This window comes from Molothrus aeneus, chromosome 13 (genome assembly GCF_037042795.1).
Source record: "Molothrus aeneus isolate 106 chromosome 13, BPBGC_Maene_1.0, whole genome shotgun sequence".
Taxonomy (NCBI): domain Eukaryota; kingdom Metazoa; phylum Chordata; class Aves; order Passeriformes; family Icteridae; genus Molothrus; species Molothrus aeneus.
Window position 1 is genome coordinate 8,790,878 of NC_089658.1, and position 21,826 is coordinate 8,812,703.

The 21,826-nt window shown below is 38.8% G+C and overlaps 1 protein-coding gene across 1 annotated transcript; it reads left to right on the forward strand.

The window, feature by feature from the left end:
* The first annotated feature begins 1,575 nt into the window (after positions 1-1,575).
* AP4E1 (adaptor related protein complex 4 subunit epsilon 1) lies at positions 1,576-21,670 on the forward strand. The gene is made up of 21 exons (XM_066558597.1): positions 1,576-1,737; positions 2,035-2,106; positions 2,944-3,067; positions 4,212-4,285; positions 5,641-5,762; positions 6,607-6,766; positions 7,256-7,422; positions 7,985-8,058; positions 10,115-10,237; positions 10,326-10,435; positions 10,697-10,836; positions 12,087-12,199; positions 12,336-12,454; positions 13,142-13,444; positions 14,002-14,116; positions 14,485-14,620; positions 15,199-15,454; positions 16,196-16,774; positions 18,107-18,291; positions 18,984-19,141; positions 19,586-21,670. The coding sequence occupies exons 1-21, from the start codon at positions 1,576-1,578 to the stop codon at positions 19,744-19,746; spliced, it is 3,453 nt and encodes a 1,150-aa protein (XP_066414694.1). The 3' UTR covers positions 19,747-21,670.
* The last annotated feature ends 156 nt before the right edge of the window (positions 21,671-21,826 follow it).

Sequence of the window (21,826 nt, forward strand, 5' to 3'; positions counted from 1 at the left end):
CTATAATCATCTGACTATAAGTCATGTATTTTGCACATATGTGTGCACTATGAATAGTCCTCATGATTTCAATGCAATCATCAACAATTAACCCTGCAAACGCCTGAGGGCTTGTGCTCTATGAATCATTTTACACACAGCACTTATTTATACACCACCTAAGGCAAAGAGAAGGATTTAAGACTCTAGAACCATGAAAAATAATAATAATAAAAAAAAAGGCCAAAGCTAGTGTGTTTTGAGCATTTATTCAAGTTCCATCAACTTTACCAGCAGCTTTTCCTATGCTTATTAAATGTACATTTTTGGTCTGCAAAGCTTACAAGTTTTTCATGCTTCTACAATGTAATGTGATATCTTAACCAAATCATTTTGTAAAGTGAACTTTAAAAACTACCAGTCCATATCTTTCATCTTAGTTTCAAGGAAATGCCCACTTTTAATACTTTTAAAAATAGTGATCCCAGTTTATTCCTGTTGAGCTTTTATCTTTTTCTGATAATAAATCAATTTATAGCTTTGAAATTCAGCATGATTTTCTGTCCAGATGTATGTAGGAGACAGAGGGATACCTTTTCATTGGAAACACATAGCTTGGAAGGGATTGTTTCAGTTTCTTCCCCACCCTTTCCAGAAAAAGTACCTCCAAAACCAAAAACCACCTTTGAACTGAAATTCACTTCCTAGTGAAAACCTTCCCAAGAGGACAAAATGCTACCAGGGCTATGGGTATCACCTCAGATCAGCCCTTCTGAAGCCTCTCAGCCATGATGGACCTCCTGATGCTCCCACCCACTCTTTAAGAATAATATTTTTCATAATTGGGGGGTTTAGATTGGACATTTGGAAGAATTTCTTCACAGAAAGGGTGATTAGATATTGGAATGGGCTGACCAGGGAGGTGGTGAAGTCACGGTCCCTGGAAGGGTTTACGGAGAATTAGATATAGCACTCAGTGCCATGGTCTAGTTGATGGTGGTGTTTGGTGGACTCAGTGGTCTCTATCACCGAACCGGTTCTGTGATAAACTGGGGTCAGAACCGAACCGATCCCGTGATAAACTGGGGTCAGAACCGAACAGGTTCTGCGATAAACTGGGGTCAGAACCGAACCGGTTCTGTGATAAACTGGGGTCAGAACCGAACCGATCCCGTGATAAACTGGGGTCAGAACCGAACAGGTTCTGCGATAAACTGGGGTCAGAACCGAACCGATCCCGTGATAAACTGGGGTCAGAACCGAACCGGTTCTGTGATAAGCTACCACCCACCGCTCATTGGCACCCGGCTGAAGAGTCTGTTCCGTGCTGCTGACACCGGGAGCCCCGCGGGCAGACCGGCGCTCGGGCCGCCCTCCTCCCTCAGGGCAGCGCCGCTGGCGAAGGCTCCGCACCCGCCGGGGCCGCCCCGCTCCGATCGCGGGGCTCCAGCTCCACCTCCCGGCCCAGCCGCGCGGCGGGCGGGGCCCGGGGGCGGCTCCGGCCCCGCCGCCCCTCCCGCCGGCCCCGCCTCCCGCCCCGCCCCGCCCCGGAAGGGGCCGCCCGGGCCCGGCTCTTCCGGGGGTGGCGGGTCCGGCATGAGCGACGTGGTGGAGCGGACGCTGAGCGCCCTGCCCGGGCTGCTGGGGCAGCACGACCCGGGTGCTGGCCCGGGCGGTGCCGGCGGCCCCGGCAGGGTATCGGCCTCCTCCCGGCTCGGCAGCCTCATCCGGAGCATCACGGCACTCACCTCCAAGCACGTACGGGCTGCGGGGCCGGGCTCCTCTCCCTTCCCGCCCCGGGGGAGCCGGCGCGGGGCTGGGCTGGGGCCCCCGGGCGCGGCGTCTCCCCTCGGCCACGTTAAAGGCCCCGATAAATCCCCGTGTCTGTGGGTGGCCGCGTTCTGCTGCTCTGGGCACGGGCCGGGCGGGCACGGCCCCGGAGAGAGGGACACGCTGAGTGTGGGGCAGCGCTGAGTGACCGTGTCTCCTCTGGTTCTTCTTTCACGTTTTGCCTGTGATATCTATGCGAGGTTAAAACAAGTTTAATTTTTCTAGGAAGAAGAAAAATTAATCCAGCAGGAACTAACCAGTTTGAAAGCAACAGTTTCAGCCCCCAGCACAACACTTGTAAGTTCTGTTAGTGGCTGCAGGCTGTGGAACAGCACACCAAAGGTGAAGGACAGAGTGTTCTCACTCTATCACAGGTGGATGTGCAGGGTATCTGCATTATAGATATTTAATCGTCAGCATTAAAAAGTACCGATACATATGGTTTTGCAGCACGGTTAAAACAGTGAGAACACCGATTCTGATGGATGTGAATAAACTGTAACAATGTGACCCTACTGTCATTCTGTAGTTTCTGAAGTAGTGCAGACAGCAAAGCTAGGTGATGAGCTGCTTCCATCAAATAATGCTCTTTGCAGGCTGACATTGCTCTTACAATTAGTTTGTGCTTTTTAAGAAGCTGTGCTTTGTTGCATGCACTATTGTCATGTCTGAGTTTCAGGAGATGATGTATTCTGGTTTGAATTATTTAATACATATGTCAGTCCCATGAGTGAGGATTTTTGAAGGGAAAAATGAAATTTTATCTTGCACGTAGTGAGAAACCATCCCAAGTCTGGGTAGTAATTGAGGAGTAAGGTGTGATCATCATAGTGCTTCACATAATTAATATTTTTTATGTAGGCATAATTAATCTGCTGTTGATTACTTGCATACTAATCAAAATAAGAACCTTTTTAGGGGTAGAATAGGAGGACTTCTGCCTTTTTAGCAGAAATTTAACACTGCTTTGCAGAAGTTCATGGCAAAGAAAAAATTGCAAATAATGAGATTTTAGAAAAGGCTTGAATTCACGTCTTTCTATGAGATAAAGTTCTCTGTTTCAGTAGAGCAGTGAAGAAGAGCATAAAACATGTTGGACTTAAAATTTTCAGTAAGTTTTTTCTGGTATTTCAGAGACTGATGAAAGAATGCATGGTGAGACTCATCTATTGTGAAATGCTGGGCTACGAGTCTTCCTTTGGATACATCCACGCAATCAAACTTGCCCAGCAAGGGAATCTTCTGGAGAAGAGAGTTGGTATGTGCATGGAGCTGTAGCCTTTATAATGTTCTCAAAGTTTTACTGTTCTCCCAGTTTTAAAGTTTTTCAGGATTTATAATTCATGTCAAATACAACCTACTTAAAATGTTCCTCTATTTTCTTGGTCTTGTTTCGTGGTTTGTTACCTTTTGGAATTATCTAAATCCTTGGCTTGTGAGGTGCTCTGTGTGTGCTTGCAGCACAGAAGGCAGGGAAATGAATTTATTTTGGATCATCAGTTCTTTCATTGCTTTGAACTGCAACACCAGTAAACAAATAATTTAAGAGAATATTTGTTAAACACATCAAGCCGAAAATGAATTTCTGTCATGATCTGGTTTCTTTTCCAAATATTTTCTGTTTTGGTGCTGGTAGGATTTTTTTCCTTATTTTAGAAAGAGTTGTAGGGAATGAGGCAAAATTAGGGAGGCCCTTACAGCATAGAGGCAGAAGTTCCCAGAGAAATCTTGAAGGCTGTTTCAGATTTCTTTGAAATGTCATGAGATTGATTTCCTTTCCTGCCAGTGTGGCTATAAACTTGGAGGAAAAAAAAGTTGGAGGGGCCTTGGAGAAAAAAAAGTTGCTGGCACATTTCTTTTCCTGGGTTCTGGAATGGTTTCTTCATTGTTAGAAAACAACATAGGAGTTCTTGGCATAGGATGCTGGATTGACTTTTGTATATTCCAAGTTGAATATAAAATTCTTTTGAAGAGTAATTTTATTATTTGGAAAGAAAACAGAACAGCTATAGGGAAGCACACTTGTGTTGTGTAGTCTAAAAGTAATAGACTTTTCCCTGTACAGAGAAGACATTGGTTTTCCAGGAAGTGATTTATAATAGACTGGTGCTCTTGACTGTTCTTTAGCTGTAAAAGTATTGTAATGTCTCTTATTTCTCACAACTTATGAGTTCTTAGCTGTTATTTCTTGAGCTTTACTGTAACTTAAATGCAATGGATTTGCCTGGAAAATGAGAGTCTTGATATTTAAAACAGGAGCAACTTTTATCCAGCAGGGGTTTTTTGTTGTGTTTTTGTAACTGTTTGAGTTAACTCTTCTTGTGTTACAGACAATCTTAAAGTTTCTGTCATAAAGTTGTTTATTGCTTGAAAATAGTAGTGAAGTCTGCTTTCTTTTACAGGTTACTTGGCAGTTTCTCTATTTCTACATGAAAATCATGAACTGCTGCTTCTACTTGTGAACACAGTTGTGAAGGTATAGTGCTTCTGTAAAAAAAAGAAGAAAGAAAACCTTAGAGGCACAGGAGAGGCTGTTTCCCTGTGCCAGGAGATGAGCCAGTGGGGAAGTAACAAACTTTGCTGCAGCTTGGTGGGGGGGGCTGTGGGGTGAAAAACTTGGACCAATTCTTCCCATTTTGTCACACAACATCTAATTACTTTGATTAGCAAAGACAGGCTGAAATGGCTTTCCCTGCCTTCTTAATTTGATCTTGATGTTCTTGCTCTTGAAGCCATCTTTTAAAAGTTCTTCCAGAGGAGATATGCCATAAACTGTACTTTATAAATGTACCAGTTATATACATTCTCAACTCCAGGAGGAGCCATGCACGCACATTGCAGTGTTAGCTTTGGCTTCTAGCTGATGGCAAGTGTCTGTTGCCTTCTCTGAGCTCATCTGATGACTTTGACAGAAAATGGAAATACATTTTGGAGTACCACTGAAAATCTATTACTGATGTCTCTTACATGGAGCAATTATGACTTATTATAACTCTTTCTGTGTAATGTTTACTTTTTTTACTGCAGTAGGCCAAAGTCCCAGAAATTACAGATTGAAAGTGATGGTTGTTTTGTTGCTGTGATTGAAAACTTTTTCATAATATTTAAAAATATGGCTTGAAACTCACTAAGAATTAAACCAAATAAGGACTGAAACTTATCTGGGAGAGATGAACCAAGCAAGTTATATCAGCTAGAAATCTCACACATTTAATTTGTTTTGAAAAGTATTTGTAGTCTTCATAAGTTCATCCATTGGGTTTTTTTGGTTTAAGGTTACAGTGAACCATACCTACTATATTTGATTGTATTTAGGACAGAGTGAGATTGTTAGTTTTACAGGATGTTACTTGTAATTTGCATCTGCTTCTTAGGAAGTAGGTAATATTGTAATGTACAGATAGGTAATTGGCAGTATTATTGAGCTTGCTCATTTTTTAAAATTCTTTTGGCTAAATCAAAAGCAGTAGAGAGAGTATTATTGAATTCTGTGGGAAGTGACTAATCTCCCTGATCCAGACAGGGACTCAAGATATTTTTGCAGTCATTTCAGTAAACAAAAATTGATTGTAGCTCTGTGTGTTAATGTTGCACATGTTTAAAATAAAAATGTGGTTCTGTAAGAAGAGTGTGAGGAGCTGCCTGTTCCCATTCCTGTGGAGGAGAAGAGCCTGGTGAGCTCAGTGAGAGCTGGCTCCTCTCAAACCTGAGCAGGATGCTGGCTGTGGGTGGCCTCTAGGGGGGTAGGTCCAGCCTGCTTGTGAAAGATTGGGGGATATCTGTGCAGAATTTAAAAGTCTAAAGAAAAATTTACTGTGTTTTATGTCACAGGACTTGCAGAGCACTAACCTGGTAGAGGTGTGCATGGCATTAACTGTTGTCAGCCAGATCTTTCCACGGGAGATGATTCCAGCTGTTCTGCCCCTAATAGAAGACAAGCTTCAGCATTCTAAGTAGGTATTCATTACAGAATTTCAAATGGCCTTGTACAGCTGAATAACTTAATTTTGTAGATAGTTTTAGTATAAACTAGTGTTTCTCTCAGTTGGTCTTTTCTAGTCATCACCTTTAGAAATTAATCCTCTCCTTGTGTTTTTTCTTGGATTCTTGTCTCATTTATTTACAGCTTGACTGAGTATTGAATAGATAGCAAATTTTTTCATAGCCAGTGTGGATAGGTGAATGTAATTGAATTTATTTGCTGGAGTCCTTTTAACCAATATGCATGAAGAAATGTTTGTTGAGTAGGTGGGGAAACAGATCCAGATCCTTGAACTTCACTGACACTTTTTTCATAAAGGTCTTTAGAGAAACTGATAAAGGTATATCTGTGGATACCCTTGATTTGTTTGAATTGTAGTTTACTATATCCCATAGAAGGGACAGTTTTCAGCAAAGTTTTCCCATAGAAGGGATAGTTTTCTCAAAGAGAGGAAAATGCTGTAGTTATTGATTGAAAAGGGAATTGCAGAATGAATTAATTCAGTAATTTCTAGATGTGTATTTTTTGGAGCTGCATGTGTTTTTTGGACCACAACAGATTTGAGTCATGGCCTATTTCATTGTTTATTTGGTGGACATTGTTTTAAATCACCAATCTGACATCCATCCTGACTAGGCTTTAAAGCTGGCTTTGTCACTTCCTTGCTTAGGTGGTATTTGCAAAGTCATTTTACCAACATGTAAAACACGGCTTCTTTTCTTTACAAATCATGATCTGGGGTCTGGCAAGTTTTTTTTTTGTATAGTCAAGTACTTCAAGTACACTTGTTTTGTGAAGTGTAAATCTCATTTCAGGGAAATTATCCGAAGAAAAGCTGTTCAAGCTTTATACAAATTCTATCTCATTGCTCCTAATCAAGTTCAGCACATCCACGATAAGTTCAGGAAGGCTTTGTGTGACAGGGATGCTGGAGTCATGGCTGCTTCTTTGCATATTTATCTGCAAATGATTAAGGTAGGCAAAGAATTAGAAGCACAATTGAATTTGGGAGATATTTTTGTGTTTCTTATTTTAAATACACAGTGTGCTCTACAAAGGTTTTGCAGAAAAAAACTCACTTGTAGTAGTTAGAAAAGTTAATTTATACAGTCAAGTGTTACATTTGTTTCTGCCAATCCTCTATTTAACTGGGCAAATCCACTTCTTCAGGGTCTGAATGCTCAGCATAGTTGGGTCCTTAGCTAGTGGATCTAAGTCCTACAGTGGGTTAAAGGGAAATTTCCTTGTAAATGTGTTACACCTGCTCCCTTTGCAAATGTGTGAGAAAAGAGCATAGGCTTAAAGGGAAGAGCATATGGGTGCTGAGGGTTGAGAGCAGAAGTCAGATTTCAAGAAATGATGCCATCAGTGTAGGTATTTTGATCTTACTCAAGTTGTGGATTGTTTTTATTTTTGAATTGTTGTATTGAAATATTTGAGTTGAATTTAATTTTAATTATGTAGGAAAACTCATCTGGATACAAGGACTTGACTGGGAGTTTTGTAACCATCCTGAAGCAGGTGGTGGGAGGAAAGCTCTCTGCTGACTTCAACTATCACAGTGTGCCAGCACCATGGTTACAAATTCAGCTTTTAAGAATTTTGGGGCTGTTGGGAAAAGATGATCCAAGGTAACCAGATTTTTCTCTGTAAGTAATAATTTGAAGCACAGTAACAGCCTGCACCTCGTAGACTGTAAGAGGCTTTCAGTCTCGAAATTCTTGCACATTTGTCTTTAACCAATAATTAATTTCTGCAAAAGTAGTTTCTTAGCTTCTGGATTGTATAAACAATTGATTGTTGTGTAATATGATTAAAATGTAATTTTACTGGGACTTCTGTTACAATGTTACCAAATAACAGTGAAGAGCTGGAGTAAAGCTATTTTAAAAGAGTGCTGCCATTTTGTTAGGACCTGGTTGTCCATGATCCTTTTCCTATTGACCTGTTTATTTGTGCAAGCAGCAAGGGAAGTGTTTTTCTTCTTATAATATGGTAAATGTTTCTTTTGAAAGCTTCAAGCATCCTGTTAAATTCCATTTAGGATCATGTTGTAGAGCTCTTCTGCGTTATAGCAAATTTGTGGATATGAATAATGTGTTACAGGTTTCAATAATAGCTCTGAACTGTTTGGCAAAATAAGACTACCTGCTTATTAGTGGTGCAATTAATTGTAAATATTTTCTTAAATAGGACAAGTGAATTGATGTATGATGTTCTAGATGAATCTTTAAGAAGAGCAGAGATTAATCATAATATTACATATGGTGGGTAAGGTTATTTTATGTAATTATCAATATTTGAAAAGATAGAAAATGAGTAATTGATTATGCTAAAATACTTACACAGTACTTTTGAAAAATCTAATTATAGTCTTAACATTAATTGTATTCTCAAGTGTCCAACTAGTAAATAGTAGCACAAGTGATGCATTGCTGTACAGCATTAATTTTTTATCATTGAATTAAAACACATCTATAAACAGGGAACTCTTTTTGGCTCAAAAGCCTTTATCCTGTGTTTGCATTGACCCTGTCCTTAAATACACAAAGTCAGCTGCTTCATGAAAGCTTTTATTGGACATTGCTTAAGTTGAAAAAAGCAATAAAAGAAAATCCTGCTGCTACATCTCTGTGGTAGAAATGCTTTGATTTCTCTTCACTGCCCTGAGAAAAGCAATAGTGTGCAGAGACAGTGTCAGTTCCTTGCAGCTGTGTAGGGTTTCCCCTCTGGGCACAGTTAATAAACATTACACCTCCAGAGTTCAGTGACAGTGCTGCCTGTGGAAGGGTGTCTTTGGCACATGTCTCAATTGAAAATTCCTAAAACCTAGCAGAAGGTTCATTTTGGTAGAAGTTCTTTGTCTTCTCAGTAGAGAAAGCTGGTTTTGTTGCTACTACAAAGCAAAAGGAATAGTTGCACTGTTAACTTTTTTCCTGCTAAAAAATTGAGCAATTTATTTGTCTTTTTTCTTTGTCTTCTCCTCCCCAGGTCTGAATGCCTCCCCAAAATCCCAGTTTTGATGATCTAGAACCCTACTTTAAAAGCTGTTTCACTACTAAGAAAACCTACCACCCCAATTTTTTTGTTGTTAAATAAAGCCCTGTAGATGTGCCCAAATCCGTGTGCTAATGCAATAGAAAGAAAATTGACACTTTGTTAAAACAATAGTGAGGGGTGAAACAGAAAAGGAACATGGCTCAAAGCTGTAGATGTCTAACACCTACATCATACATATGCTGTAAAGCATTGTGTAAGCCTCACTTCCATAAAAAGGGCAGCTTTGGGGAAGTATTGTCTTTTAGTAAATAATAAATGAGGAAGCATCTGTCAGATGTTTAGAGTATTCAGCTGATTGCTTCTATTCTTTTAGTAAGAACATACAAGTTAGTAGGAGATGTGTTGACTTTTAATACAGGCTATTTGCACATGCCAAGAGATAAACATTAAATTTGTTTTGAGAACTCAAGAGGACAAAGTGGGCAGTTCATCATGATTTGTACAAGGACATAGAAGTAGTTTTTGTTCACCTATGGCAAGCATTTTATAAAACTGTAGTTGATAATCCCAGACAAAAGAAAAATGTAATTCTGAGTGATTGCTCTTTCTTATAAAGAGTCATTGGTTTTGGCATGTTTCTTACAGGCAGTTTTGTTGTGTGCTAGTCTTTATATTTAGTCTGTAATGGCTAAGGAAGAGAGGGGCTATCTATTGGACAGTTCAGTTAGTCACTGATTTACAAGAACAGCATCATGATTTTAAGCCCTAATTAACTTGGGAGACTAACTTGGTCTGAATCTTTGCCCAAATTGTTGCCATAAAGGAGTAATTACTTTTTGTGTATTGTTAGTTTACTTCTAGATTTTTCTCAAACAACTGTACAAAGCTGTTGGTTTTTTTTCTGGTTTTGTTTCTGTTTTAATTTTTCATTGGTTCTTTTTTTCAAGAATGTTCTTGAGATGATTTTGGCTGTAGTCGCTAAGAAATTATATGAGTTACCAAAAATAATTTGTCTCAAATCCTTTATAGTTGTTTGTTGGCTTTCTGAAGACTGTCCCAGTCCAGTGCCTTGAGCAGCTGTAGGAGACTTCAAGGTTGGAAGAACTTTAAGGACAGAAAATTGTTTGCAGGGGCTAATTAAAACATGTATGTACAAAGGAGATAGACTTTTACCTTATGTCAGATGGCACTCTCTGGTTAGATTCAGTGGGAGTGGGATAGCACTGCCAGTCCTTGAGGAACACTGAGCTCGTTTGTTTGTTAAAAATTTTGGATTATAGAAGTATTCAATATGCATTAATTATGTGTCTTCTCCTCCTGCAGCCATCTTGTTTGAATGTGTCCAAACAATTTATACCATTCATCCCAAATCGGAATTACTTGAAAAGGCTGCCAAGTGCATTGGAAAATTTGTTTTGTCACCCAAAATTAATTTGAAATACTTAGGTAAGGATGCCTGATTTCATTATGGTGTCTTTAATTTGGCCTTAGTGGTAGCATTGCCTTACATCACTTGCAATCTTTTCCATTCCAGGTTTAAAGGCTCTGACCTATGTTATCCAGCAGGATCCAAACCTGGCACTTCAGCACCAGATGACAATAATTGAATGTCTGGACCATCCAGATCCCATTATTAAGAGGGAGGTCAGTGAATTTCTAAATGTCAAAAATTTAGGTGATTGTAAGGTGGGGGATAAGTTTTGTAGAATGAGTTGTGTAAAAGTCTTATGTTTCCATAATTGTGAGAGAACAGTTAAAAACACAGCTAATGTGGCAAACTGTGTAGAGAAGCAGTGTATTTAATTTAAGAATGGTTGCTCAATTGGATGTACTAAAGCTGCTGTTTTGCTGCTGCTTTTTTTGAGTCATCAGAACCAATTAATTTTTTTGTGCTTTCTCTTTCAGACCTTAGAGCTTCTCTACAGGATTACAAATGGGCAGAACGTAATTGTCATAGTCCAGAAAATGCTTGACTACTTAAAAGAAAGCCAAGAAGAATATGCCATCATCAGCTTAGTTGGCAAAATAGCAGAACTAGCTGAGAAATATCCTTTTATTTTTCTGAACTAGCTGAGAAATATCCTTTTATTTTTCTGAAACTTTGAAGTCAGAGCTCAGGCACCTGTAGCAGTGATACCTATCAAGCATCTTTCCTGATCTTGTGAAGTAGGAAGTGTTAGAGCTATGCTTCCCATCCTTTCAAATGCAAAAGAAAGCACATACAATAATGACTACAGCGTTTCTTGTGTTTCACTGAGAGAAACTAGTTGCACACAAATTTTGGCTTTGGAGTTTAGCATTAAAACCTTGTGTTTTAAATTCCAACTTTGAAGCCTTATACCATTGCATAGAGAGAGATGTCTCAGTGCTACTTGAAGAGCTGTTCTGTAATTGTGGGACTGATCTTCCCTGATAGAACTCTTCATTGGTGTATGGATTTTAAGAACAGCACACTTGGATAGAAATAAAGAAAAGATTTTTTAAAAATGCCATAAAAGATGAAAGTAATGATTAAGGATTTGGTTTATGATGTGCATTACTGTTAGACCTGCCACTGCCTGATTTCTGTGTGTGATTTTGTCTGATATCTTCAGTTGTAAGCTTTTGATAACAGAGAGCTGCCTTATCATCCTGTTTTGCAGTGCTTGGCATGGAGTACTCTACTAAAAAAAACCTCTGTTGTCCTGCTGTATGCAAAAACAAATGCAATAACTCTGAAATTTCTGTGCTGTTAAAAATTTCCACTCATTAACTGTATTTTCAGGACTTATCTGAGAGAAGGCAAAAGCCAACTTTCAAAGTTAACAAAGGCTGATCAAAAGTTAAATATATTAAAAAACCAGTGAGGATTTATGTGGAGTGCTTCAAAATGTTTTTGTAAAGTTTGTAAATCAACAGCAAAGCACTGCTGAAAAACACTGTTTTCTTATCATTGATCAAGTGATGCTGGGTAAACAAAAGATTATGTGGAAGCCTAGTACAGGACAAGTGTGAGCTTAAAATAGAGTAGGACAAATGTGAACATATTGTTCCTAATGTGTGAGGCCTGCATAAAGTCAACTGTTTCAACAAAGTAACTTCAGGCTTTTCTAACTGATCACCAGTTTTCATGAGATTTCCAGGAAACACTTCCTAAAAGATCCAGGAATATTTCCTCTTTGGTTAGATGGAGCTGATATTTGCCCATCAGATCCCCAACTTACTGGGGAGATCACAATGGCCATTCCTATGGAAATAGACTAAAAAAGAAGGAAAAAGTTATGCCTTAGCATTTCATTCCTTAACATCTGGACACATATGCCCCTAACAATGAGTGGTTCATCCAGACAATGAATGCTGTGTTCTCAGTTGGAGGTGATGTTGTGCATTCTGATATCCCAAACAACTTCCTGAGGCTGTTGGCTGAAGGTAACTCCCCACATGCTCTGAAGAATTAGACATGTTCCTTATTAATCTGGGTTTTTTTTTCTTTTCTTAAAATGTACTTTGAAATATTTGGTAGGATATGTTATTTGTGTTTCACAGAAATGGTGCTGTTTTCTAGGATTTGATGATGAAAAAGAAGATCATCAGCTACGAATGTATGCAGTACAGTCCTATTTGGCATTACTTGAGGAGGAAGATAAATTGTATCCACAGAAATTCCTTCAAGTTATGAGCTGGGTAAGGTAGACACAGGTCAGAATTCCATACACAGATTTGAGGAAGCTGTCAAAGGTGATAATGTTTCTAATAAATATTTATTAAACTTTAATTTTCAGTCACTTGTACTTGAAGTCAAGCTAACATGCTGACATCTATTTTAGTGACCTCTTTGGTGACTGAGGACTGTTAACTTGTGGTTTGTGGCAAAGCTGACTTGCTCCCTTTTATGCAGGGATGGGTTGGCAGCCATCTGAATCTGGCTGCATACTGAGAGCCTTTCTGTCTTCATCCAAATTAGCCAGATGTGGTTGTGAAATGCTCTTGTAGCCCTGCAAATGACTGGCCAGGTGTTGTGCTGGTGTTGTCTGATACTGGGGAAGCTTCAGCTCCCACCAAGGGAGAGGCTGCAGTTTGAGGAGCTGGTGGTTTGTCAGGGCCTAGTTATATTTCTTTGCAAGACAGTTATTTGATTTTTAAAAAGCCAAACGTTGGAGTCTGTCATGGTGAACACAAAGGTCACTTCAACCCTTTGACATATGAAACACAACATGGTAAAGAAATAATTTGGATAAAATAATCTCTGTTTAAATAATAGTTTCTTGAGTGTGAGGTGGATTTATTGTGTTGTTATTTCAATACTATGTTCCAGTTTCAAAACTGAGAGCACTGCTCTAAATGCATATTTTGTCTGTTTTTTGTGAATAGGTGTTGGGAGAATATTTCAGTCTTGTTACAGATGTTGATCCAGAAGTTATTTTAACAAAGCTGCACGGCCTGCTGAAGAAGACTTTTGTTACTTCTGAAACTAAAGCATGGATAATGGCTGCAGTCACCAAGATAGCATCACACACTTCCTGCTCAAAAACAGTGGATGAAATAATCCAAGAACTCAGCAGCTCTCTGGATACATGCCTGAGACAATATGCCTTTGAACTGAAGCATCTGTGTGAAGACAAAGCACTGATGAAAAGCTTGCTTCCATTTGATGCTAGTTGCAGTGACCTGGTGGTAAGACACATTCCAGGTTCTTTTTCATGAACCTCTTTGTGGTCCAGGGGGATGAATATTTTGGTGAAAAGGTGTTTCCAAAATGAATGGTATTTGCAGTTCTTACTGGATGCAAGTCTGCCTAAAGTGAGTTTTCAGAAACTTCTTCAGGCATATGGGATGAATCATAGTGTTCTGTACTGAAAGATAAAGAACCATGGTGTTTTAGTTAAGTAAGCTGGAGTAGCTTTTAGCAAAATTATCATTTCATACACTGGTTTATTTTTAGTTGCCTTTTGTTTTTTTTCCAAGATGAGGTAGGCCTGCTTTAGTGATACAGTACTGCTTTTGAATTCAAAGGGTTTGCCTCCTATTTAAAAACCACTGATTTTGACCATGAAATTTCCACAGTAAATGATGGAAAAGATTCTGTCTATATATCATCTTAACTGGTAGATAAGGGACATGTGACATGAAGGTCCTGATTTGCTGATAAGACACCATATTCTTCTGGTAACATCTGACTCACATAGAGCAAATATTTTCATTGCCTTTTCATTCCTTTAACTTCTGTGTAGGTAGATGCTTCCTTATCTTTTCTGGATGGGTTTGTGGCTGAGGGACTCGCTCATGGTGCAGCACCATATAAGCCTCATCACCAGAGACAAGAGGAGAAACTTTCTCAGGAAAAAGGTGACAGTTCACTGCATTTATTTAATACTGGTAAATTACCTGAGAAGTATTAACAATTAAAGTGTACAGTTAATTGATCTTCTTAAAATAATAGTATCTCAACACAGCTCTTGTCTGTAGACAAGAGCTAAGTTCAACTTAGATTTTAGTTCCCCCTTTGTCTAGCTGATGTATATAGATTGTTGTTCTGTAGGTGAGAAAGTCTTACTGTAATCCTTGCTGATCTAGAGGATTTGAAATTTGTGGGGATTATTAAAGTGAAAGCCTGAGAAGTCCAGCAATACAGGAATATCTCTTTTCAGAAATATAGATTTAATTCTTACTTTTTTTTATGCCTCCTTGTAACTTTAAAATTGTCTGTCTTGCAGCACTGAATTTTGAACCTTATGGATTATCCTTTGCTTCAAGTGTGTCCTCATCTGGTGTCACTGGCAGACAGTCCCCCACTGGTTTATCTTTTGGCTCTGATATATCTGGGAATAGTGCTGAGACGGGGCACAAAGAGTGAGTTAATTTGTGTTTGAAGTGAAGCATGTTTAGGCTTCTGTTCTTGTTGTTATCATGGGTCTTTGTTGCTTCATTGCATGAAATTAGAAAGGGTGCAATTGAACTTGGAAACTTCTATCACATAAGAAGAAAATCAGCTGGAGGCGTCTGTGTAATAAGTAGGAAAACAGCTGTTGTGGTCAGACTCTTCTGCCACTTTCTTCACAGACTGCAGTTGAGGTGATAGTTAATGCAGTAATGTTGGGGTAGGATTGCCTGATGATTACATTGTTTATTATTTTTTCTGATTTTTTTATTTCTAAAGACAAAAGTGAGGCTAAGGTTTGCAGTATAAGATGCTCCTTTTATTTTTAGTGCACTACACATTAATTCCATATCCATAGTTTCATACAAATTAATAACTTCATTTATACTCTGCTAAACTGGTATGCAGGAAACCTTTCCAGAATCTTTATATTTTACTGCTCACTCTTATCTATCAAAGCACCAAAGTAGTGAATGGTGTTTGAGTGTTGGCATGTTTTTATGAACATGTTCCTGTGGCTGATCCTGCTTTGTTTTGTTTGCCTTTTTAGGACAAATACTCTGAAACTCGAGGGAGTACGCAAGCTGTGGGGAAAAGAAGGTTACCTTCCAAAGAAAGAAAACAAAACAGGGAAAGGCAACGAGCCACAACCAGTGCCTTGTGGCAGCTTATTAGCAGGGCAGGTGGGGGAACCTCCTGCACTGCAGCCTGAGCAAGGTGCCAGCCTGTCTGAGGAGGACAAAGAGAAGCAGCAGTTAGCATCAACTTTGTTCATCGGGCTGGGAGCAAGTGCTGGTGTCAGCCTGGTGAGTGATTCTTTTGAGATTTAACAGTTCAAAGTTTACATATGGTCTTATTGAAAATTATAGATACTTGTATGCAAATGGAGATCAAATTAGTGATAAGACAACCCCACCCCCCCAAGTCATTGAAAGACTATTGAGAATGGCTTTTGCAGTGTGATATTTTATTGAAACCTGAAACAGCTTGATGAACCTCTGAGGCAGATCTGATTTGGTAACTGGAGCTTTCCTCTGTTTACATGTTGTGCTCCAAGTTTTAGTGTTAGTTTTCCTGAACAACTGTTCCTTGACCCAGCCTTGTAGAGCTGTCACTATTCATTTGGATGTAAGGCTAGACTTTGACAGCCTATGTCAAGACCATTTTAAATTTATGTATGGTAGTATGTGGAACATAAAAGAATTCACTATTAGGTAATATTTTAAGACTGGCATTGTTTTAGCCAGCTCAAATCTTGGCACTTAGCACTGGTTAACCAGAGACTGCCTTTGCTTAGTCTTTTATTAATAAGAGCTTTTAGTTAGGTAAGAGAATCTTGAGTCATTCATGCATTATAAGCTAATTTAGTCCTCTGTAAGAGACACAGCAAGCCCATGGATCCATTAAAATGTTTGGAATCTCTTTGTATTTGTCATCTGTTTTGATTCCTTGGTCCTTCCTCACCTCCTCACTGCATGGTATTAACAGTAACACAGCTGATTGCTAGGAACTTTTCCACCCATTTTTTTTTTCTCTTTCCTTTTCAGATGGGCAAAGCAGACACAGCTACTCAGAAGTTCAAAAGGAAATCAAAGATAACTGAAACTCAGCAGTTGATTGAGGAGGCATCAGTCTTCCAAAACAGTGCTGCTTCAGATTTTGGTCCCTTACTTGATACAGTACCTATTAATGTGGAGGATTCCGAGGGAAGTATGCACACAAGGTTAAGGAAAGCCTCCCCTTCTTCTTCAGATATTGTAGAAGATAATTTAACATTTGAAACACCTCAGTCCCTCAGAAAATCTGTGCTGGATGACAGAGTTTCAGCTAACAGGCTGTCACAGTCATCTTTGTTTGCTGATAGCGATATTGAAATTTTTCAGCCTTCTTCAAGTGCTCAATGTGAGAGTGCCAGTGAAACACCATTGGTCCCTTCCTTACCAGAAGAACTTGAAGAGCTTCCTCACTCTGAAGTAGTGGGACTTTGTCAGAGTGATGCCTTAGCTCTGCATTTATGTAAGGTGTGGACAGATGACTCTCTGTTGCTCATTGTTTTTGTTTCAAATAAAAGCACTGCTGCACTTCATGCTGTGAACTTAGTGTTTGAAGAAACAGAACACTTTCAGGTAAGAAACTTTGTTTCCATTATATTTTAAATTCACTTGGAATTTCTTGCTTTTTGCTTGCATTTAACTATGCAATATTTGGTTTAATGCGGTAGCCATGCCTTTTTCCAAAGTATTTCCTTAAAACCCTGTGGTACACCTGTTACACATAGCTTTAAAAGGAGGTGAAAGAAACCTCACTATAAACTTACTGTCACTGGCTATAAAAGTTAGCCTCTCACTTTTTCAGTTCACCTTGATTTTGTTTGCCTCTGTGTAATGAATATGTGTGATTTTTCCATTCTGAATGCAAAGACTAAACCAAATGCAAACCTCACTGGCCCTGCTTGGAGTGGTATGACTTGAGTTCACCTCACTGTGTAGCTTTCTTTTGTCTGAGTGTGGCTACTGTGCTTGTGCATTCATTTGTATTTACCTGATAGGCAGACATGATTCTTTCCTGACACCAAATTTGTATAAGCTTCTTTCAATTCTTTTTTCAAAGACATCAGTCATGGTTCACTCTCATGCATTTAGTTGAGAGTGCAGATTTTTTACATTGGCTACATTTGGGATTTAAATATGATTGGTAAGGGCATGTTATAGTCATAAATAAAACTTCATTTAAATATTTGGAAAGATATTTAGGAATTGCCAATTGATTGATCTATCCCCAGATTTTGCTTAAAAGAAGCACAGAATTATTAAACAACTCAGCAACCTGAAAACAAGAATTGAGTGGATTGTTTCTTTTAGAATTTAGTTAATCAAGGCACTGCTAATTGATTATGGAGTCCCTTTCCTTTCCATTTCTGAGTTGAATCAAACTTGTCTTGGCATTGATAGAGAGTGAGCATCTCTTGTCTAGATTTTTCTAGTAATTCACTTAAATTCCCTCCCAGACCACCACCATGGACAGAATTTCTGTTACCAGTTTGTTTGGTGAGCCAGGGCCTGCTGAGTAATCTAGAAATCCTCCTTTTTATTAGGATGTTTTCTCAACTTCTTGCTTTAGTGTATAGCTTGATGTGATGCTGCTTGCTTGTATATTCATTTGTTGGGCCTGAGCTGCAGAATTCAGGTTCCTGGTGCAGTTCTTTAGGGCTGGGAGAAGCCAATTGTCAGAGATCAATTTCATTGGTGCTGTGTATCCCATAGAATGTTTGTAGGTGTTAGTGATTGATTTATCCTTCATGAGGGCTGACATATGGTGGCTCTGTTCTCTTGTCAAATACTCCAAGAAAAATCAACAGAAATAAGAGGCACTTACACGGTTTTATAGCTGTATCTGAATCACTTGCACAACTTGACAGCAAGACTTACATTCTTTATTTCTTTTATGACATTCTACAGATTTTGGAGAGTGCCACCTCCCAGTTTCCTGTAATTGAAGCTCAAAGTGTGGAACATTGCCAGAAATGTGTGAGGATGAACAAAGTTTGTACACAGGCAATTCTTCCTGCCTCTGTTAGTTACCAGTCAGAGATGGAAACTTGCCTTGAATTTTCAGTAACTTTATCATTGATGGACTTCATCAGGTAAATAGAATAAACTGCAGTTTTTAAAAACACTTGTATACAGCTCAGTGTTAGACAAGGGCAGGATGATTTGGGTATTGACTATGAAAATATAAGGTTTCACCTTGAGCAGCTAATTCAAATTTGAGATGGTTGGTAAAGATAATAAAGGGTTATTTTACACTTGTGAAAAAGGGGTGAAGTTCCAGCAAGAAGTACAAATGCAGGGAGAATATTGACTGTAACTGTTTTTGAAGAGACTAACAGAACAGAGAACAGAAGGACATGATGCTTTAAAATATGGCATAATGTAAACATGTCAAGAGGAAACAAGTGGTTTGTGTGCAGAAACCAGAACACTTTATGAAAAGGTTGACAACTTTTCAGAGGAAGAAGAAAGCTCATTCTTTTAATTTTTGAACACTGCATTTATTTTAGGAGTAGGAAAAAACAAGTGTCCTTTGTCCAACAGACTTTTCTTTTAATGTGAAATTTGAAAATTAATTTTTTTTTAATTTAGAAATCTAAAGCAAGGCATAGAAACATTTTTTAAATGTTAAGCTGAAAAGAGGAGGGTTTGATTAGACTAATACATATTTACTTATTTTGTGCTCTCTTGTCCAGTTGCTTCCATATACAGGGTTTTTTGAAACCAAAGATATTCTGATTTATAAATATTGTTTGGCTAAGAAATGTGGTGAACTTCCTTTTAGGCCAATGGAAATGACTACAGAAGACTTTGGGAAGCTGTGGTTGTCTCTTTCCAATGATGTGAAACAGAACATAAAAATGTCATCTTGCCAAGATTCCCTTTCAGCAGCCCTGGATACATTGCAACAGAAGCTGAAACTCCACAGAGTTGATGTTATAGGTAAGTGAAAGTACACTGTGGGGGTGCTCACAGGATAATATGTCCCAGGAAAACAAGTACATGGAAGAGAGGATCTTGCAGGTTTAGGGAGGGAATGTTTGGGAGCATGGTGAACAAGGGACTGGTGTCCCATGGACTTTGTTTGCCTCACTCAGGGGTCTGTGGGAAGGTGATGTAAGGGTACAAGTGTTCAGCAAAGAGTGGATTTTACAAAGGAGAAAACTTGCACTGTGAAGAGTTTTGGGTAGCACAAAAAGGGAATGAAGCTGTGTGACAAAGGTGGGATTTTTGGCATGATTTGTGGTGATGTGTTCCATGAGGAACACAGAGGTAAGAGAGGGGAAAACAGCAGACATGGAGTGTGACAGATGCATTTTCTGTGAAGTCTGCTATAGCAGTTGCTGCTTGCTAATTGTTACTGCATTTTTCCCTGTGGTCTCTCAGGTAATGAGGGAATCCTGGCCTGCCAGCTCCTTCCATCTGTGCCCTGCCTGCTGCACTGCCGTACTCACTCAGGGATGCTGGCCCTGTGGTTCAGGTCCCCTTGTGCTGCTCTTCCAGATGGTTTGCTCTATCAGTGTCAGAAGGTGATGGAGGAATCCTGAGAACAATAGTGCCTGCCTTAATCTATTTGGTGTGTGAAAGCAAGTCAAAGATTTATACAGTTGCACAGATAATTACCAAAGCTAAACTAAGATACTGCTTCTTCAAGTATTAAAAGTTTTCTTTCAGCTGGCAATGTCCAAGTGGACTTGTTGGGGGAAAATGGTGACCTAAATTACCCCTGCAAAAACATGCTCAGGACTGTACAGTACATTAAAGTATTGTTACCTGTGTAAGTGAAATGTATATTAATTTTGTTGTAAATGACTGAAAGTATTTATTTTTATTACACAGCTTTTATAGATGCCAACACTTATTCTTCATGGCAACTACTTAAATATGATTTTGAAGAAAACATATTTCCATTATGAGGTCAGACTTGATCAGTTATTTAATTTTATTTTGATAATTTTTCTAAAGCTATTTTTAAGCACTGCTGGCAACAAGACCCATATTGGTGGTTATATAAAATAACTTATGTAGCAGCAAATGCATGGTTTTAAAACAGTTAAAAGATTCTAGGGAGGAAAACACTTCCCATGATCTTTGATGTTTACCAGGGAAGGGATAACATCTAAATAGGTTTTTGGTAGGAGTCAGGCATGTGAAATTGTTTGGAAGCACCTCCTGGGGGATTAGCTGAAGCCCTTCAGGTTATTCCTGTCTGCAGTTCTTTCTGCCCCAGATTTCAGTCTCATTCCCTTTCCACAGGGGTCTGTGACCGTCACTGAGGATTTGTGCATGTCTAAGCTGAAGTTCCACGTGGATCAGCTCTGAGTTGACTGAGCTGGGGGCACTTGGCTGTGGACATGTTGACTCCTTGATTTTTGTTTAGTGAACATGTTCATTGCTTTCCAGTCTACCCTATAAATTTGATCTGGCCAAAATCCCTGTGCATGAAAATTCACAAGGGGAAAGCTTCCATTTATTTTTACTTCTAATTATTTATAGCCTGGGTATGACTCATCTAAGGTCTGACTTGCAGGGATGTGGCTGTGTTGTGTGCATGCCTGGGAACTGCAGCAAGGCATGAGGGACTAAATCACAGCAGCAAATGTGGAAAATGTGTCTGAGCAGATTGTCTTCTCTTCCTGAAGTAACCTCACAATCTTGAAAGTCCAGCAATCTGAATTTATTTAGATGATAAATGAAAAATAGTGCTGGTTAGTATTATTTATAGCTGGTCATGTTTTCTATTGAAGCATCCAAGATTGTACACACAGTTCAGACATGGTACAAAGGGATTCTGTGGTAGAGTTCTGTACTTTGTGTGTTTAATAGTAACAAGGAGCCTCTCACATGTCAGCATTACTGATTCTCACCTGATAAGCACTGGTTGTAAAGGAAAACAAAGTATTATTTTACTTTGATGTTTTGGTAAACGTTCATGAAATTGTTGTAAGAATGTTAATGTGCTGATAGCAATTTTTCTTTTAAGTCAAGCTACTTGTGTTATCACAAGTATAATCATTGAAGCAAAGTTCCTTTTTTATTGTTGTTTCAGTACCCTCTTACTGAGGAATTTAAAGTGCACTGAACCTGTAAATATATTTAATGTTCTGCATACTTAAATGTTTACTTGGCACTTCAAGACAGTTTATATAAATGAAAACTGATTTATAGTGGAATAATTTCCAGCAGATGATTGCCCTGCTGGTAAATCAGACTTGTGTTATGCAATTGGACTTGTGTAATTATAGGAACTCTGATACAAATATCTGTTTGTGGCCTATGCATCTAAAGCATTTCAGCAAGGAGATGTTCAATGTCCTGGTGTTTAAAGAACTGCAAAGACAACAATGCCTTCTGTTGTTAATGTAATGTTCTCTGTAACCTTGCTCACTGTATGAATAGTGTACGTTAAGGTGTCAGTATTCTGATTCTAATGGCTTTATGGTATCATCACTTAAAGGATTGTGCAGGGAATTGTACCTGTGTCAGTCATTATTTTTGGATTGCCCAACAAACACTGATCTGAATCTATCACCATATTTGCATTTCTTGCAGTTTAATAAAATTCAGTTTTATTAAAAAAAAAGTTTGATACTTGTTAAATGTTCTTTTCCATCACATGTAGCAGTG

Coding starts and splice junctions, on each gene's coding strand:
- AP4E1 (XM_066558597.1), top strand. CDS start 1,576: ATGAGCGACGTGGTGGAGCGGACGCTGAGCGCCCTGCCCGGGCTGCTG. Junction 10,238..10,325: donor AATTAATTTGAAATACTTAG/GTAAGGATGCCT, acceptor TTTCCATTCCAG/GTTTAAAGGCTCTGACCTAT. Junction 16,775..18,106: donor AAGAAACAGAACACTTTCAG/GTAAGAAACTTT, acceptor GACATTCTACAG/ATTTTGGAGAGTGCCACCTC.